This window comes from Henckelia pumila, chromosome 1 (assembly GCF_033568475.1).
Source record: "Henckelia pumila isolate YLH828 chromosome 1, ASM3356847v2, whole genome shotgun sequence".
NCBI lineage: Eukaryota > Viridiplantae > Streptophyta > Magnoliopsida > Lamiales > Gesneriaceae > Henckelia > Henckelia pumila.
In genome coordinates, this window is record NC_133120.1 from 81,661,231 (window position 1) to 81,678,230 (window position 17,000).

At 32.7% G+C, this 17,000-nt stretch overlaps 2 protein-coding genes across 2 annotated transcripts; both read left to right on the plus strand.

Moving 5' to 3' along the window:
* Positions 1-7,271: 7,271 nt before the first annotated feature.
* LOC140878252 (eukaryotic translation initiation factor 5-like) lies at positions 7,272-10,322 on the plus strand. Its single transcript, XM_073281855.1, has 3 exons — positions 7,272-7,417; positions 8,266-8,515; positions 8,598-10,322. The coding sequence occupies exon 3, from the start codon at positions 8,621-8,623 to the stop codon at positions 9,974-9,976; it is 1,356 nt and encodes a 451-aa protein (XP_073137956.1). The 5' UTR covers positions 7,272-7,417; positions 8,266-8,515; positions 8,598-8,620; the 3' UTR covers positions 9,977-10,322.
* Positions 10,323-11,160: 838 nt separating this feature from the next.
* Positions 11,161-15,474, plus strand: LOC140879802 (uncharacterized). Its single transcript, XM_073283716.1, has 4 exons — positions 11,161-12,220; positions 12,400-12,762; positions 12,893-14,887; positions 14,976-15,474. Exons 1-4 carry the CDS (start codon positions 11,296-11,298, stop codon positions 15,353-15,355), a joined length of 3,663 nt encoding a protein of 1,220 aa, XP_073139817.1. The 5' UTR covers positions 11,161-11,295; the 3' UTR covers positions 15,356-15,474.
* The last annotated feature ends 1,526 nt before the right edge of the window (positions 15,475-17,000 follow it).

A 17,000-nucleotide genomic window follows, 5' to 3' on the forward strand; every position in this document is an offset into this window, starting at 1 on the left:
TTTCATTACTATGTCTTTCTTGTTCAATTATTAATCTAGTCGTTGCTAAATCAATATATTCTTTGAAATTTTTCTCTAATTCATGTATTGATAGATTGATCTTATTAATATTATTTTCTAAATCTCCTAGATCTTTTTCTAATTTTATTAAGGACGTTATTGCGATGAGGTTGACTTATTAACAACAACTTGTTTAATTTTAAGAATATTTTGATTCATGGTTCCAATATTTTCAAGAATATCTTCATCATTTCTAGCAAATGATAATGATCTTCTTGGTACAGACTGTTTTGTGATTTGGAGGTCATCTGAACTCCATATTTTATAGGGATTTATTTTTTCAATAAATGCTTTTCGAGAGTGTTCAATTCTTGTAATATTTTCAAACATTCTTTCAACAGAAATAGTTGGTTTTGTTGAAATTATTCTTGTTTGAGAATTATTACATATTGCTAAACCGACAGCATAGTTTATATTGATCGGATGGTTTTCTGTTAACATAAGATTATTTCTATAAAAGTAATAATCTAATGTTAAAAAGTCATTTATGTTTTTATCAAAAAGAGATATATTGTATTGTGGATAAATACAAAATTTCATCTTTTTGTAACATAAGTTTCCTTCAATTTTTCCAATGATAGAATCCTCAAAATTACGTATCCTTTTGTCACGAACTGTGATTTCAATTGGTGTATCTATTCCTTCTCGCTAGTGAGCTGATACTATTATTTCAATCCCTCCGATATGAACATATTTTAGTTCATATCGTTCTTTTTCATTAGCTTTTGCCATGATGGTATCAATATCTTGAGTTGTTAATAACTTCAAAGTATTAGACCTTAATTCGTTGTTTATTTTACAAGATCGTTCTTTTGTACGAATCGAATAATAAATTAAATTTTTCCTAGGATTAATAAAATTTAAAATCTTACTTAATATTCCCGGTTGATCTATTAGATTAGTTTTTGAACTAGAAAATCCTGTTTTCTGTATTTCAGCAAACTTACTTTGATTAAATATAATATTCAAATTATACTCTTGATTTTCTTCAGATTCATCAATCTGACTGTTTTGATTTGGAATTGTTACTTCTGTCATTTTAACAGATGATAAAATTTTTTAATTTTTTAAAGCTATTAGAAGTCTTTTTGTTGAATCTATTTGTTCTAATAGATTCTGAAAATCTTCGAAATTATCAATTGAAGATTGACAATTCTTGAGATGTTTCAAATTGTTTTCACAATTTTCTATATCAAAATTTATATTTTGAGAATATAAATTAAAGATATTTGCTTTTTTATTTTCATATATTTTCCATTTAATAAAAATTGTTACTTTTATTATTTTGTTTTTGTTGATCGGATTTTGATAACAAAGTTTATTCTTATTCATAACAGATTGTTATGTTTTCAATTTCTTCATTTTCAGAAATTTGTATTATCATTTTCCAGGTGCTTGAAAAATGTTCCTTTTTATGATTTTTGAAATATAAGGTTTGTAGATCTTTTATTCTATTCCAATATTCATTTATTTGGCATGAATCTTTTAATAAGATTATTTTATCAAATAAATTTTTAATCTCAATATCTAAAGTTAATCCAGATATTAATAATTTATTTTAACCGCTCTGATACCAGGTTGCGGAATTCTTATGAATTTCTCATTCATGTTTTACAGATCTGATTCATTTATAACAGATAAATGTTTTCAGATTAATTTGGTTCCATTCATAGGTTATTATTACAAATTTTAGTTGATAAATTGATTCGAATATGGTTAAATCAGAAGTATTTAAACGATATTCATTAAATGTATCATATTCATGATCATCTTCTATTTCAAACCATTTTTTTATTATTAATCTTCCATTTCTTATAAAGGATGATGACATGATTAATATATTTTGACTATTTCTTTAAATTAAGGGCTGCAGGAGATTTGAAAAAGTTACCTTGATTGAATGAGTCTTGGTTTTGAGCAGGGGCCAAATCCTTGCTTTCCCTTAACGATCACTTGATCAACTGGTACTTGCTCTATGGATTTCCAGGTTTACTCTAACAATGAATCTTCAATGGTTGGCTTCCAACCTTATTCTCCTTACGCCCTGCTTGTTTAGTTATTAGCCATAAGGCTTAATTTTGTTTCTGATTTTATGTTTCTTAGTTTCTGATAGTTTTCATACGTCTTGTATGAACCAGATTGTAAGAAACTTAAGAAGAGAGAGATACTCAAACTTCACTTCTTCATTTACAACATAAACGTCTCCTTTTATAGGCGTGGAGAAACGCATACAAACTTTTAAAATAAAGGAAGAGGGGGATCACCCGACACTACATAATGGAAAACAGCTCATTTTACATCTGAGTGGATGCCTTTCACATGTGGTGTGGTCCACGATTTCTTTTGTTTTTACATTGTGTCACTATCTGAATCACTGGCACATTCAGATCATTTCTTTATTGGTTTGTCCTCTTTGACAGCTGCTTCTTCTGTCTGAATTGGTTGGCAATGTTCACATTTGTGAGTGGAAATTATTGTTCTTGGTCTTTGATATAGCATTTGTTGAGTTTCTCTGGTCATTTCAACTCTTGCTTCGTAGATCGGAGCTTCGAATTGAGCTAACATGGCTTGATCTTTCTTTTAGATTGTCTCCTTGTGTCCAGTGGTTAATAAAATTTTACTAGTTGCAAAATTTATTTTAACCTTTGAGTTTCCATCAATCTTTCCTGTCTTTGAGATCATGTCAATCAATGTCTTTATTCTTATCTCAGGAAGTGTCGAGATATCCATTACTGGTTTCTCTTCATTTGATCCTTCGAATAAGAACTTGTCTTTTTGTTTTCGACATTGAATATATATCATTGGTTGATAGAATTTGTTATTATCCCAATCTGGAAGGGTTGAGTGAATACTCAATGTTAATACTGGATCGTCCTTAAAGACTACTTTCTTGAACTGGATGATATTATTTCTTAATTGATATGAAAATAGTTTTATTTCTTGATTGTTGGGATTGACTTCCAATCCACTTAATAATCCATTTGAAAAGAATCTTGCAACTTCATGCGTTGGAGCACCTTGCAGTGTTCTTACTCTTGATATGCTCTGTGTGTTACAAGTTTGTAGCCAAGATCCTGCAGATGGTTTGGTCATTCTCAAATAGTTTAATGTTTCAAAGAATTCAGTCCTGTATTTTTCTGAAATTTTTTTTTTCAAAAATTTGATTTTGTGGTCGTAAATTGACCATCTTTCTTTCTTTTTTTTCAAGGGTGCTTTTAAACGTCCTTTCTTATTTTTTATTTTTCTCGGTGCTGGCTGTGTCCACCGATTCTTTTTTCTTTTTTTTTTCTTTGTCAGTGTTGGCTGTGACCACTGACTGTTTCTCATCTATCTCCATTATTTTGTCAAATGGAGTGGTTAACTTGATTGGTGTGCTTGGTGAAGATGATGACGACGACGTTGTCATCTTTTCTTTTATCCTCTGAATTTTTTCATTTATATTCTTTTTTCTTTGTTGAAGAATCTGAATTTCTTCATCTGTGTCAATCAATTGTTCTTCTAATTGATTTAATTGTTCCATCCTGCACAATAAAACATATATATAGATTAATGGTTAGAAATTTAACTCTTTATCGTGAATAACTCGGATAGTTTTATTATGCGTATCATTGCATTTATAAAATTTTTTTGCAAGAATTGAACCAATCTTCATAAATGAGATTGATTGTTTTACTCATAGAGTAATTCATTTTTTGAATATAAATCTCATTTTCATCAATTTATATTCCCCATGCTTTCTGAGGCATATTTGGAAGACTAAAAGTCATAAAAATAATTCATGTTTTTGAATATAAATCTTATTTCATCAATTTATATTCTCCATGCTTTCTAAGGCATGTTCGGATGACTCGTAGTCATTTTTTGGATCACTTAGGATCTCCTTTGTTATTCCGTTACTACGGATAGTATAATTTGGATGAAGTTCTCTGGTTAATGCGTCGGTAATAAATTATCCGTTCCTTTGACATGTTGGATCTCGAACTGATAATGGTTCAATTCCAATTTCCATCTAATTAATCTTGCTGCATTTCTCCCTGCATTTCTTGATATTTTTCTTGTCTTGAAATATGTTAAATTCATATTATCCGTTCTTACTAGAAATGGTTTAGAGATAAGATAAATTTCAAAAGTTCTAATTGTAAATATTAAAGCTAATAATTCTTTTTCATTCGAGTGATAATTTAGTTGTGCTCCTTGAAAAGTCCTGATGTATAATTATATAATTCTTTATTATTCCTGATAGCTGTTTTAGTAAGTTCTTCTAAATTTCTTTCTCCTTTATAGACTTTTAAACATGCTCCCCAATATTCGTCTAATGCGTCTGTTTCAATTATTATTATATCTTTATTTGATGAAAAATATAATTGAGGAAGATTACTAATTATTTTCTTTTTAATAGTATCTATGTAATTAGTATCTTCTTTCGACCATTTCCATTTATAGTCTTGTTTAAGTTTTACTTGTAGATGTTTTCTTATCTCTGCAAGTTTCTTAATATAATTTCCAGAATATGTTAATAATCTAGAAATCTTTTTAATTGATCTTTATCTTTGATTTCACTAGGAAAGTCATGAATTTTTTTGAGTATATGTTGTTGTAAACAATGTTTTCCGTTTTTTATTTGTAATCCTAGATAATTTATTTTTATTTTAAACAATTGTGCTTTCTTTTCAGAAAGTATAATTCCATCTTTATGACAAATATCTAGTACTGTCATGAGGTCTTTATAATGTTGATATAATGTTTTTGAATAAATTAATATGTCATCTATGTAAACATAACAAAAATCCACATATGGTTTAAAAGATTCATCCATATATCTTTGGAAGATACCTGGAGCTTGTTTAAGTCCGAAAGGTAATACAGTCCATTGATATTGTCTTTTTGGACAGATGAATGTTGTAAGTAGTTGTGTTTGTGGTTCTAGCTGAATTTGCCAGAATCCTGATTTACAATCTAAACTGGAGAAATATTTCATTTCTCCTATATAAGATAGTAAATCATTCTTGTTTGGGATGTAATATCCATCCATAATTGTTGCATTATTCATTTTTCGATAATCAATTACCATTATTTTCTTATCAGTATCTTTCTTACTGACATAAAAAGCTGGTGAAGAGTGTGGACTTTTACTAGGGATGATTATCTTAAGTTTTAATAATTCTTGAACCTCTTTTTTAAATATTTTTACATCATCCATGTTACATCTTCTTGGTGCTTCACGAATTGTGATATTAGGGTCTTTGAGTTTTATTGAAGCAATGAATTGTTTTCTTTTCTTAATTTTGTCCTGAGGATTTTCAGAACAAATATCATGAAATTTTTTCATGAGTTCTTTTTCAGGATTAATCGTTGAAATATTTTCTATTTTAGTTCTATTGGATTTGTATTTCGTTTATGAAAATTCTTTGTAAATCCTTCATTTTCTACACGAAATGCTGTTCGAATTTTAGGAATGTAAATTATTGATGATCCTTTGCTTAAAGTTATGTGATCTTCAAACTGTGTAAAATGAAGATATTCTCTTAAAAAGTTATTTCCTGTTATAATGTCAATTCCTGATTCTATTTGGTATATAATGGGTATTACAAATTTTGTTTCCTCAATTTCTATTTTTAATTTTTTTGCTACTGTATCAAGCATGATTATTGATCCATCTCCTATTCGAACTTTTAATCCTTTATCATATTTCTTCCAATAATGATTTGAGAGTATGTGTTTACTTGCTAGATACATACTTGCTCCTGTATCAACATAAGCATGTATATGATATGATTTATGTTCTTTAATTTTAATTTGAATTTTTATATAAATGCTATTTGGATTTGTTTTGTTTTTAGTATCCATTATCTCATTTTTTTTAGTGATTTATTAGGATAAGAGTAGAATTGGTATTTGTAAACAAAATTTTCTCTCTCCTGGGAGTAGAAAATAAGTTTTAATGTAGTAGGTATTAAAATGTAAGTTAATAATAAGTTTAGGTATTGATTTGAAATTTACCCAAAAGATAATGTTACTCAGGTTTGTAGAAACATTATCATGTTTTCGTATCCAACGGAGTACTGTACAACAATTATATATGGTAGTGGGAAAATTTCAACCTATCTCATGGGTATTACCCCATGGGACATGTGTATGTATTTTATTTGTTCAAATCATGTGGGCACCATATAATTCAGTGGGACCCACATAATTTAAACCAACCATTGATTGTCACCTACCCTTTCCGTAATGTGATTTATACGGTTATTTTTTTTAAAAAAATTAAACCAATTTACTTTATACGATTTGATTTGAAAATTTTCAAAAATCGTGGCTTTCTTCATAAAATTTGTCATGCAGTTATGGTTGGTTACTGAATTTGTTTTTTTTCAAAGACCAAGTAATAACTATATATACTAGCAACGGTGCACACATATTTGCGTGTGTAAAATAATAACTACTATGTATATGAATTTTGATGCTTAACAAGTTAGATTAATTAGAAAAAAAGGGAACTGAAATTGACAAAAAGAGTTATTGGAGATGTGGGGATACTGAATAAGAAACATGGAGAAAAAAAAAATTGAAAAGAAAGGTATTTTGGGTCTATTAAAAAATAAAGCATGACACCAAGTTAGTTATTTGACTAGTTCAAAAAAATTAAATTGATGAAAGATATTGAATGAACAATAACAATAAATGTGTTTTTCCGAAAACAAGCAGTATAATTTATTTTAGAATAAAAAACACTGTCCAAATTATACTAAAATAAAATTAGATAAAATAATAAGCAAGTTTTAAGTCAAATATGATAAAACACTTCTTCCACTAAAACATATTTATGTGCAAAAGACATAATAATTATTGTTATTATAAATTAAATATTGTACATACTAATTCAATAATGGTTACCCTTAAAATAATTTTACTAACATAAATAAATAAATAATAAACGCTTAAATACATATAAATAGATAGGTTAATATTAATATTAATCTATTCTATATTATAAAAGATGAGTATGTTAGAGTAACTATCTTGAGGACACCAAAATAATATATTCCAAAATTACTCCTTTCTACCTAACATTTCACTAAAAGCTTTTCACTAACTCCATATTTGTTTTTTTTTTTTTACACACAGAGTGTGTAGTAAAAGCATTTTTTACTAGTATATAAAAAATATCTACGAGATAAAATTTTATTACTCCTCCCATCCTTTTTCCAGGCCAGGGTTTCCTGCCTTTCTCCCCCTATAAATACATGCGCTCTTCCATTATCCATCTCCCAATCTATCCTCAGACACGTATTCGAAGCTTAAAATCTCTACCTAATCTTTCTTCACTTTAAATTTTCCCTTCTCCTACCAGTTCAAGGTATTTTTCTGTCTCCAATCTTTCGATTTGTTGTTTATTTCGTTCTATTTTGGATCTACGTGTTTGAATTTGAGTTTTGTTGATCGTTATATTTTTTATTTTCTCTATCCAGTTTGTTATGTTGCTGTTTTTGCTTGATTGATTTATGGATCTGTATTCTTATGCGATTTATTTCCTTTTGTTTGATTGAGATTTAAATGATTTGGGATTTGAGATGAATCTGGATTTCCCGTCGATTGATTTTAGTTTTGAATTTGTTAGTGGTCGTTTGGATCTGAAAAATAGAGATTTTAATTGGATTTCAGCTGGTTTTTAGATATTGACTTTGAACTTTGAATCGATGACTTACGGAGTTGTAATTGAATTTCATGGTGTTTATCTTTTATATACATATTCTGAAATTCGATTTGAGATTGTGGATATTGAACACCATATGTGCGAGTGTCCATAGGATTCTCTATATTACATATGCGAAGAAATATATAATTTTAAGTTATTAGTAGGGTTTGGTTATCTGAAGGGGTACCTGTTTGAACTTGCTTGTGTGGTCGTTCTTGCACTCTTTCAGCGATTTGGATCAGAGGATTACTAATACGAGCTCTCACGTTATGTATCAATGTTACTGCTTATCAAAAGTGTGCCAGTTGGGATTAATATCGAGGAAGTAACAAATGATCTGAAATTATTTGTGAATTTCACGCCTATCCATAATGTTGAATGATTGATTTAAATCCAATCATAAAAATTATGTAGTTCTGCTGATCCAAGGACTTTATCATTTTTGTTGTCTTCTGTATTAGTTGATAGTATATGGGTGCTTAAACGTGGATTCCCGTAAATTTTTACAGTTTGCTTGGTACAACTGCGGTGACTGCAGTCAGCAAAAGTGGAGGAAGTCAAGCTAGAAACGTCTTTTATGTCTGAACAGGCCCCTTTCTTTTTATCAGCGATCGGTTTACTTGGAGAATATTGTCCTTGGTCAAGAAAAAAAGATAGGCATTTTGCTATCGAAATTGGCTGCACTCATCTAGAGTCATTGCAAGGATACAAGATACAAGGCCAAGATTCCCAGTTTATGTGGACTGCCCCCTCAGCTAGGTATTTTTACCATATGGAAGATGATTTATTTTTTCTTCATCCGTATAAAGATAGCCTGCTTAATTTCTGAGTTGTCATGCAGAGATACATATTAAAGAGTTGAAAATGGCTCTGCTGAATATTGGCGCCGGAAACAAGGATGATGCCTTTTATAGGTATAAGATGCCCAAAATGATTACCAAAATTGAGGGTCGTGGAAATGGCATCAAGACCAATATAGTCAATATGGTAGACATTGCGAAGGCATTGGCTAGACCTGCTTCTTACACCACAAAGTATTTTGGTTGTGAATTGGGAGCTCAATCCAAGTTTGATGAGAAAACTGGTACTTCCCATGTCAATGGGGCCCATGATACAGGAAAACTTGCTGGACTCCTTGAGAACTTCATCAAGAAGTTTGTCCAGTGTTATGGTTGTGGGAACCCTGAAACTGAAATTATTATCACAAAGTCGCAAATGATTAATCTCAAATGCGCAGCTTGTGGTTTTGTATCAGACGTTGACATGAGGGACAAGCTCACGACATTCATTCTCAAAAACCCTCCCGAGTCAAAGAAAGGATCAAAAGACAAGAAAGCAATGCGGAGGGCTGAGAAGGAGCGGCTCAAAGAGGGTGAGGCTGCCGATGAAGAATTGAAAAAAATTAAGAAAGAAGCTGGAAAGAAGAAAGGCTCAACTGGTAATTTGAAGGACGCAGCCCCAAAAGTATCCAGCAAGAAAAAATCCCATCTCTCTGATGAGGACCATTCTCCATCTGGTAGTCAGGAAGATGAGAATGAAGCAGTGGTTGCTGCTGATGGTGGCAGCGATGATGATGTTGAGTGGCAGACCGACACCTCTGCTGCAGCCGCACAACAAAGAATTCAAGAGCAGTTGAATGCTGTTACTGCCAGTATGGTCATGCTTTCAGCCAATGAAGATAAACCAAAATCAGGGAAGAACTCTCCAGGAAGGGATGAGAAACCTAAAGTTAATGGACAGGGAAATGGAGTTAAATCTGTCGATGCTAATGTGGAACTTGTTGGTGCAATCAAGGATTATATTTCAAAAGGTTCTCCCGCAGACAAACTCAAACCCTTTTTGGAATCTCTCACTGGCACTGCCCAAGAGAGAACTGATGCCTTTTTTGAAGCCCTGTTTGAGGGAGTTGGAAAAGGTTTCTCGAAGGAGGTCGTGAGGAAGAAGAACTATGTTGCTGCTGCAGTTGAGGAAGAGAGTTCCAAGCCAATTCTGCTTCATGCGTTAGAGAACTTTTGTCTGAAAGCAAGTCCTGAGGCAGTAAAAGAAGTGGGTTTGGTCTTGAAAGCACTTTATGACAACGATATGCTGGAAGAAGAGTTCATAGTGGAATGGTACGAGAAAGGCCTGAATGGTGTCAATAAAAGCTCCCCAATTTGGAAGAACGTGAAGCCATTCGTGGAGTGGCTTCAGAGTGCCGAGTCCGAGACTGAAGAAGAGTGACAGGCTTGTCCCGGCCGAGTCCACTTTTCCTATGTTATTTCACCTATTATTATTTCTGTTGGTGCATCTTTACTACTTTACCGTGACTTCTGTTATCGATAATAATGCCTTCGACTTGGTTCGAGTGGCTCAGTAGTTTGATGTCCTCAGTGTGTGTCGAATTTAGTCGTTCTCACTTCTCAGTGCCCTTTTTTATGTTTAGTTGCTGTGATCAAAGCCTTTGCCTAGACGGTTGAGCACTTGAAGGATTTAAATATGAGCCAGTGTCGTGGATTTTTTTGTACCTTTGTGTCTTGTCGTATCATAATTGTTCTAGTATTTCAATATAATATGTTGTGTTGGCTAAGATATTCTTGGGAAGGGCATTGCTTCATCTTTATCTCAAAGTTTGGTATATCTTATCCCGGTTAGCGTATGTTCGATATAGATGGTGATTTAGTGATATTGTTTTTTTTCCTAATGATTTATTATATTGTTTACGTCAGTAATTTTTGGTGGAATATATTACGGAAATAACAAACCTAATTCACGCGTATGTATTATTCATTGATGCAAAAAGACTTTTAAGTTTTATCAAACATCTTGATTCTTGAATAATTTTGCAACTATATTTTAAGATCCCAATTATGAATTTTATTTTCGAATTAGAAATTTCATGGTAGCTCTGGTTCTTTTACTTTGGTTTTGAATTAAAACTGAAAAAGACGATTTCAGTTTTTTAAATTGTCAAAATTTCTGACCCACATTATTTATTGCATATACTCGACGGATGAGAGTATGAACCGTGGTTGGGAGGAAATAAAAAGAATTGGTTGAGCTTTTGGGTCCCATGATCGAAATGCATGAATGAAATCGAAACCAAGCAGTACAGCGTTTTGGTGGTTTAACTTACAGAGGCCTAATAATCTGAATCATAACAGTAACTGAATCAAAAAAGCAAAATGTTTTATTTTTTTCATATAATATAATATAATTATTTATTTCCCTTTCTTTCTCGAAAATGCAAAAAACAACTCGCATATTTCGATTCAATTCGTGAATGAATTCTGTTTAGTTTTAGTTTGAAAAAACAAAAAAATTATTAAGCCAATAAGTTCAAGATTGTGACATCGTCCAAAACTTGGTCCTAGCATTTATTATTTCCTTCCATCCTCCATCAAACACATTTTGCCTGCAAATTTTTCTCGAGGAGATGACTTTTCCCACTTCACACAACCATTCACATACAGAAATTAATACCAATGATCATTCACATTTAGCCGAACATACTCCATATCCTTCCCAAAAACTTCCTCAAAGTAGAACAACATCACAAATTCATGTCGAAATTTGTTGCCTTCGTCGCAGCCACAACGTTACTTTCTCTATACAACATCACAATTTGCTCTGCTGAAGTAGATTTTAACTTAGCCTCGGACAAGAACGCACTTCTTGCGTTCAAAAACTCCATCACTGTGGACCCTTTTCAAGTCATGGCCAAAAACTGGTCCAACGATGCTTCCGTTTGCAGCTGGATCGGCGTGTCTTGCAACACCGACACCAGGAATCAACGAGTCACATCCTTGAATTTTTCGGGTTTTAGTTTGGGTGCAATTCTTGCTCCAAATCTCGGAAACTTGACGTTTCTCACGTCTTTAGACCTCAGCTCGAACAATTTCACAGACTCCATTCCACTTGAGCTCTCTAGTTTGATCAAATTAGAAGTGATCAATTTAGAGTCCAACACATTCGCCGGCGAAATCCCATCATGGTTTGGAACCTTACCGAGACTTGAGGAAATTTTTCTGAGCAGGAACGGATTCTCTGGCAGCATCCCGACATCATTATTCAACAACTCAAAGCTAAGGATATTACGAATGGCTTACAATTCTCTAGATGGAAATATCCCACAAGAAATCGGCAATATTTCTTCTTTGGAAGCATTAGATCTCAAGTACAACGCCATTACTGGTGTGATACCTCACGGTATCTTCAACATGTCTTCACTTTTCTCCATCGATCTCGCTGGCAATAGCCTCTCAGGTAGTCTTCCACCGGATATGTGCGATAATATGTTGAAACTCAACGGACTGTTTCTCTCTAGTAATCAACTTCATGGGGAAATTCCATACAACATATACAAGTGTGAGGAGCTCCAAGATTTGTCCTTGTCTTTTAATCATTTCAGTGGCAGCATAACCAGGTCAATTGGCAGCTTAACAAAGCTCCAAAATCTGTATCTTGGGATAAATGATTTCCTGGCCGGTGTGTATCTTTTTCTATTTGAGCTAAAAAGTGCTTGATGCTTTTGTTGAAATATCGTTTTTTGTATGATTTCTTGACTTGATTGAAACCAGAATCAGAATCATGTTGGTAAATAATGTTGACATATGATGGCCTTCATTTGCAAGAATCCTTGTATCTGAGTTTTGATTATACTCCAGGAGAAATTCCGTCAGAGCTTGGCAATCTTACACGTTTAGAGATATTGAACTTGCGGGGAGCCTCTCTATCAGGGAATATTCCGTCGTTTATCTTCAACATGTCTTCCATAATAAGGCTCGATCTATCCAACAACAGTCTATCTGGAAGCCTGCCGGTTGGCATGTATTTTAATCTTCCAAACCTGGAATGGATGTCCCTCTATTCCAATAAGCTAACAGGCCAAATTTTTTACCACTTATGGGGATGTAAACAGCTTTCGTTCTTATCATTGTCCATAAACAACTTCACAGATCAGATACCTAGAGGAGTTGGAAATCTCACGGGGATGCAATATCTTTATCTTGCTAATAACAACTTTACAGGTGTGTTTTAGAGAGCAGATTTGATATTGATCTTTGTTTTTTTACCATTTCATGTGTATTCCACAGAATAAACTTCGGTTTCGGGATGATACTTTCCCATGAATGACTAAAAGTTCTTGCATTTTGACAGGTGAATTGCCATCAGAGCTTGCAAAACTTAATCTTGTGGTATTTAATGTTGCTAACAATGAATTTTCCGGATCAATCCCATCCTCCATGTTCAATATTTCAACATTACAAGTGATGGAACTTTCTGGCAATAATTTTTCTGGCCGTCTTCCATCAACCTTGGGACTTTGGCTTCCCAGTCTTAAAGAGATTTATTTGTCTGACAACAGATTCAGTGGGCTAATTCCAAGTTCCATTAGCAATGCTTCCAACCTCAATATCTTGGCCATGGTCACCAACTCATTTTCAGGTCCGATACCTGATTTTAGTAATCTAAAACTCTTAAGCCGCCTTTTGCTTGGAGAGAATAATCTAACAGGAGAGCACTATAATCAAGAAATGAGATTCTTATCTTCACTGACAAATTGTCGACAGCTGGAGTATATAGAAGTATCATTAAATCAGCTCGATGGAATCCTCCCAACCTCAATCGGGAACTTCTCAGATTCACTTAAGGTCTTCAGGGCATTTGGATGCAGAATTAAAGGGTCTATTCCCCAGGAGATTGGAAACTTGACTAGCTTGATAGGTTTATACTTGGATAGCAATGAGCTGACAGGATTCATCCCAAGAACTCTAGGGAAATTAACAGGGCTCGAGCGTGTATATCTTGAATACAATAAGCTTAATGGATACATCCCCAGTGATCTTTGTCAGTTGAGAAATTTGGGGGATTTGTACTTGAGTAACAATATGCTGATTGGGCCAATTCCTGAATGTGTTGGTGAGCTCAAATTCATGAGAAGACTATACTTAGACTCCAACAAATTCGAATCCCGTATACCCTCTAACTTGTGGAACCTGAATGACATCTTGACCTTAAATTTGTCGACGAACATTCTTAACGGATCCCTGCCACCTTCTATTGGAAATCTTAATGTTATCAGAGAACTGGACTTATCACAGAATCAGTTCTCAGGTGAGATCCCTGGTACTATTGGTGGTCAAGAATCCTTATCTTTCCTTTCTTTGGCGCAAAACTTATTCGAAGGATCTATTCCCGGGAATATTGGAAATTTAAAAGGTTTGGAATCCTTGGATCTCTCTTTCAATAATTTGTCTGGATTCATCCCAATGTCACTAGAGGAACTCAAGTACTTGCAATATTTTAATGTGTCATACAATAGACTAGAAGGACCAATTCCCTTTGGAGGAAACTTTGCAAACTTCACTGCTCAATCGTTCCTTAACAACTCCGGTCTATGTGGCGAAACTCGCTTACAAGTTCCACCCTGTAAAGGAAAAGCAGGGTCAAATAATACTGACACTGTCAAGCTGATTAAGTATATTATACCCCCATGCATATCAGCAATCTTGATAGTGGCTTTGATTGTAATACTAATGAGGAAAAGAAAATCGAATAGAGGCACACCGGAGAGTGAAAGTACATTACTTGATTCGTGGGGTGGAATTTCATATCAAGAACTTTTACTGGCGACAGATGACTTTCATGAGAGCAACTTGCTCGGAAGTGGAAGTTTTGGTTCAGTATACAGAGGAGTGCTTTCTGATGGCTCAGTTATTGCTGTTAAAGTTTTCAATTTGCATTCAGACAGAGTATCCAAGAGTTTCAAGACAGAATGTGATGTTCTTAGCAAAGTTCGCCACAGGAACTTAGTTAAAATCATTGGCTGCTGCATCAACAGAGATTTCAAAGCTTTGATTTTAGAGTACATGAGTGGTGGGAGCCTTGATGAATGGCTGTATTCCCAGAAGTTTTGCTATTTGGATTTGTTACAAAGATTGAACATAGCGATGGATGTTGCGTCAGCCTTGGAATATCTTCATCTTGGCCACACATCAGTTATCATCCACTGCGATTTAAAGCCCAGCAACATATTGTTAGATGATGACATGACTGCTCATATTAGTGATTTTGGTATCTCCAAACTCTTTGACCAAGGCGAGTTAATGGCTCAAACCAAAACTCTGGGAACGATCGGATACATGGCACCAGGTAAAAACTATCTGCACTACACAATCCCACTTCAAAATGTTGATCTCAATACTTCTTTAACCTATCCAATTGTTAAATATCAATGCAGAATATGGGACTGAGGGAATTGTATCCACCAGCGGCGATGTGTATAGCTTCGGTATAGTGCTTCTGGAGACTTTCACAGGGAAAAAACCGACAGCTGAAATGTTTGTCGAGGAAACGAGCTTGAAAGATTGGGTGAACATGTCACTACAGGAGAACACAATACATGAAGTTGTGGATACTCATTTGCTTAAACCAGAAGACCAGGATTTCTTTGCAAAGGAGCAATGTGTGTCTTGTGTTCTTGGCTTAGCAATGAGTTGTCTGGCCATTTCACCTCCAGCCAGGATGGGAATCAGGGAAGTTGCCACAAGACTAGAACAGATCAGAACCATGTTTCTAGCAACTGCCACTCCTAGCAGACCCAAAAATGTACGGACCTAAAGTTACAAGAAGTGTTTGAATTTTTTTTTATGATTTTAGAGAATGAATTCAATTTGTAGATGGTGAAAAGTGAAGGAAAATAAGAAGTTAATATGTTCAATTGATTTTATGAAAATATATGTTAGGAGGTCAGTTTATTTTGTGAATTTTTTATACTTCATTTTTATGTATAAAATAACATCATTCGAAACAAGTATAAATACACCGGGAGAAACACTTCCGGTGTATTTGCACGAGATGAACAACCGATCACCTCATTCTAAACCAAAAATACCGATGGACCCCATATTTTTGTTTTCAAGCGAGATGATCAGCGGATCATCCGATGTTACATAAAATCTATGGTATTTTTGTGTACCCATACCCTTCAATTCTTTGAGTTTTTTTTATTATCCGAGTAGATTATAATGAAGTGAACCGTGAATTTATTACAACTGAGTGTTGAAACTTATGTGAGACGAATTGATTTGGATCATATTTAAAATGAAAAAATAATATTTTTGATACAAAAATAATAATTTTTGAACGAGTAAGATGAAATAAAATCTTTTTGTCTCATGAAAATTTTTATATACTACAAAATACAAAAATTCGGGAAAAATCTCGGTTCAGTCCTAAAAGTTTGAACACATTCCCGGTTCAGTCCTAAATGTTTGAACGTTCCCGGTTTGGTCCCAAATATTTTTCAAAAATTCCCGGTTCAGTCCTAAATGTTTTTATGTTTCCGATTTGGTCCCAAATGTTTTAAAAAGTTTCCAGTTCAGTCCTAAAAGTTTTACGTTTCAGATTTCGTCCTAAATATTTTTCAAAATTTTTTGGTTTGGTCCTTCCATCTACAAACAAAATGTGATAAAAAAAACTTACAAATAAAAAAAAAAGTTAAATAAAATAGAAGGTAATAATAATAATAATAATAATAATAATAATAATAATAATAATAATAATAATAATAATAATAATAATAAATGAACAATAATTTCTTCCAAATGAAAATATAATATAAATTATGCAAATAAAATTATAGAATAAAAAAATAATTGAACTGTGCAATCTTATAGTTAAAATCAATCACAAACAAATAAACAAATATTTTAGCAAATAACTAGTATTACATATTTCAAAAAATATTTGAAATTTTCAATAAATTTTCAAGAGAAGAATACTTATGGTTAACAATTGAAAAAATATAATGAATTATTTGACCACCGTTAAAGTAGTGATATGAAATTAAGTTTTATTTAATAGTAAATTTTTCTCAAATACTAATTATTTAAATTATAAAAAGAGTTTTAAAAAAATATATATTTTTTTCTAACCTCCAAATTTTTTCTTAAATGTGCAAGCATCATGAATGAGAATATAACAAAATTAATAGAAAGGTGAAATAACATCATTAAATTTTAATTCCTCAAGTTTCGTTTATTTTATTTAAGTTTTTATTTTATAGCATCATGAATTTAATATTTTCATTTTGAACATTGTGTAAAATTGATTTAAATTTGGATAAAAACTCTAATAAATTTGTGTTTTATTTACAACCTGTTTAATGTTAAATATATAATAAATAATATAAAACTCAATCATAAATGATATAACACTACGCGGTGTTAGTTTTAACATACGAGTAGATGGAAGGATCAAACCG

What these genes read in the sequence shown, in the direction of transcription:
- LOC140879802 (XM_073283716.1), top strand. Translation starts at nt 11,296, where the DNA reads ATGTCGAAATTTGTTGCCTTCGTCGCAGCCACAACGTTACTTTCTCTA. An exon ending in TGCTAATAACAACTTTACAG is followed by an intron (nt 12,763 to 12,892) that starts GTGTGTTTTAGA and finishes GCATTTTGACAG; the next exon opens with GTGAATTGCCATCAGAGCTT. An exon ending in GATCGGATACATGGCACCAG is followed by an intron (nt 14,888 to 14,975) that starts GTAAAAACTATC and finishes ATATCAATGCAG; the next exon opens with AATATGGGACTGAGGGAATT.
- LOC140878252 (XM_073281855.1), top strand. Translation starts at nt 8,621, where the DNA reads ATGGCTCTGCTGAATATTGGCGCCGGAAACAAGGATGATGCCTTTTAT.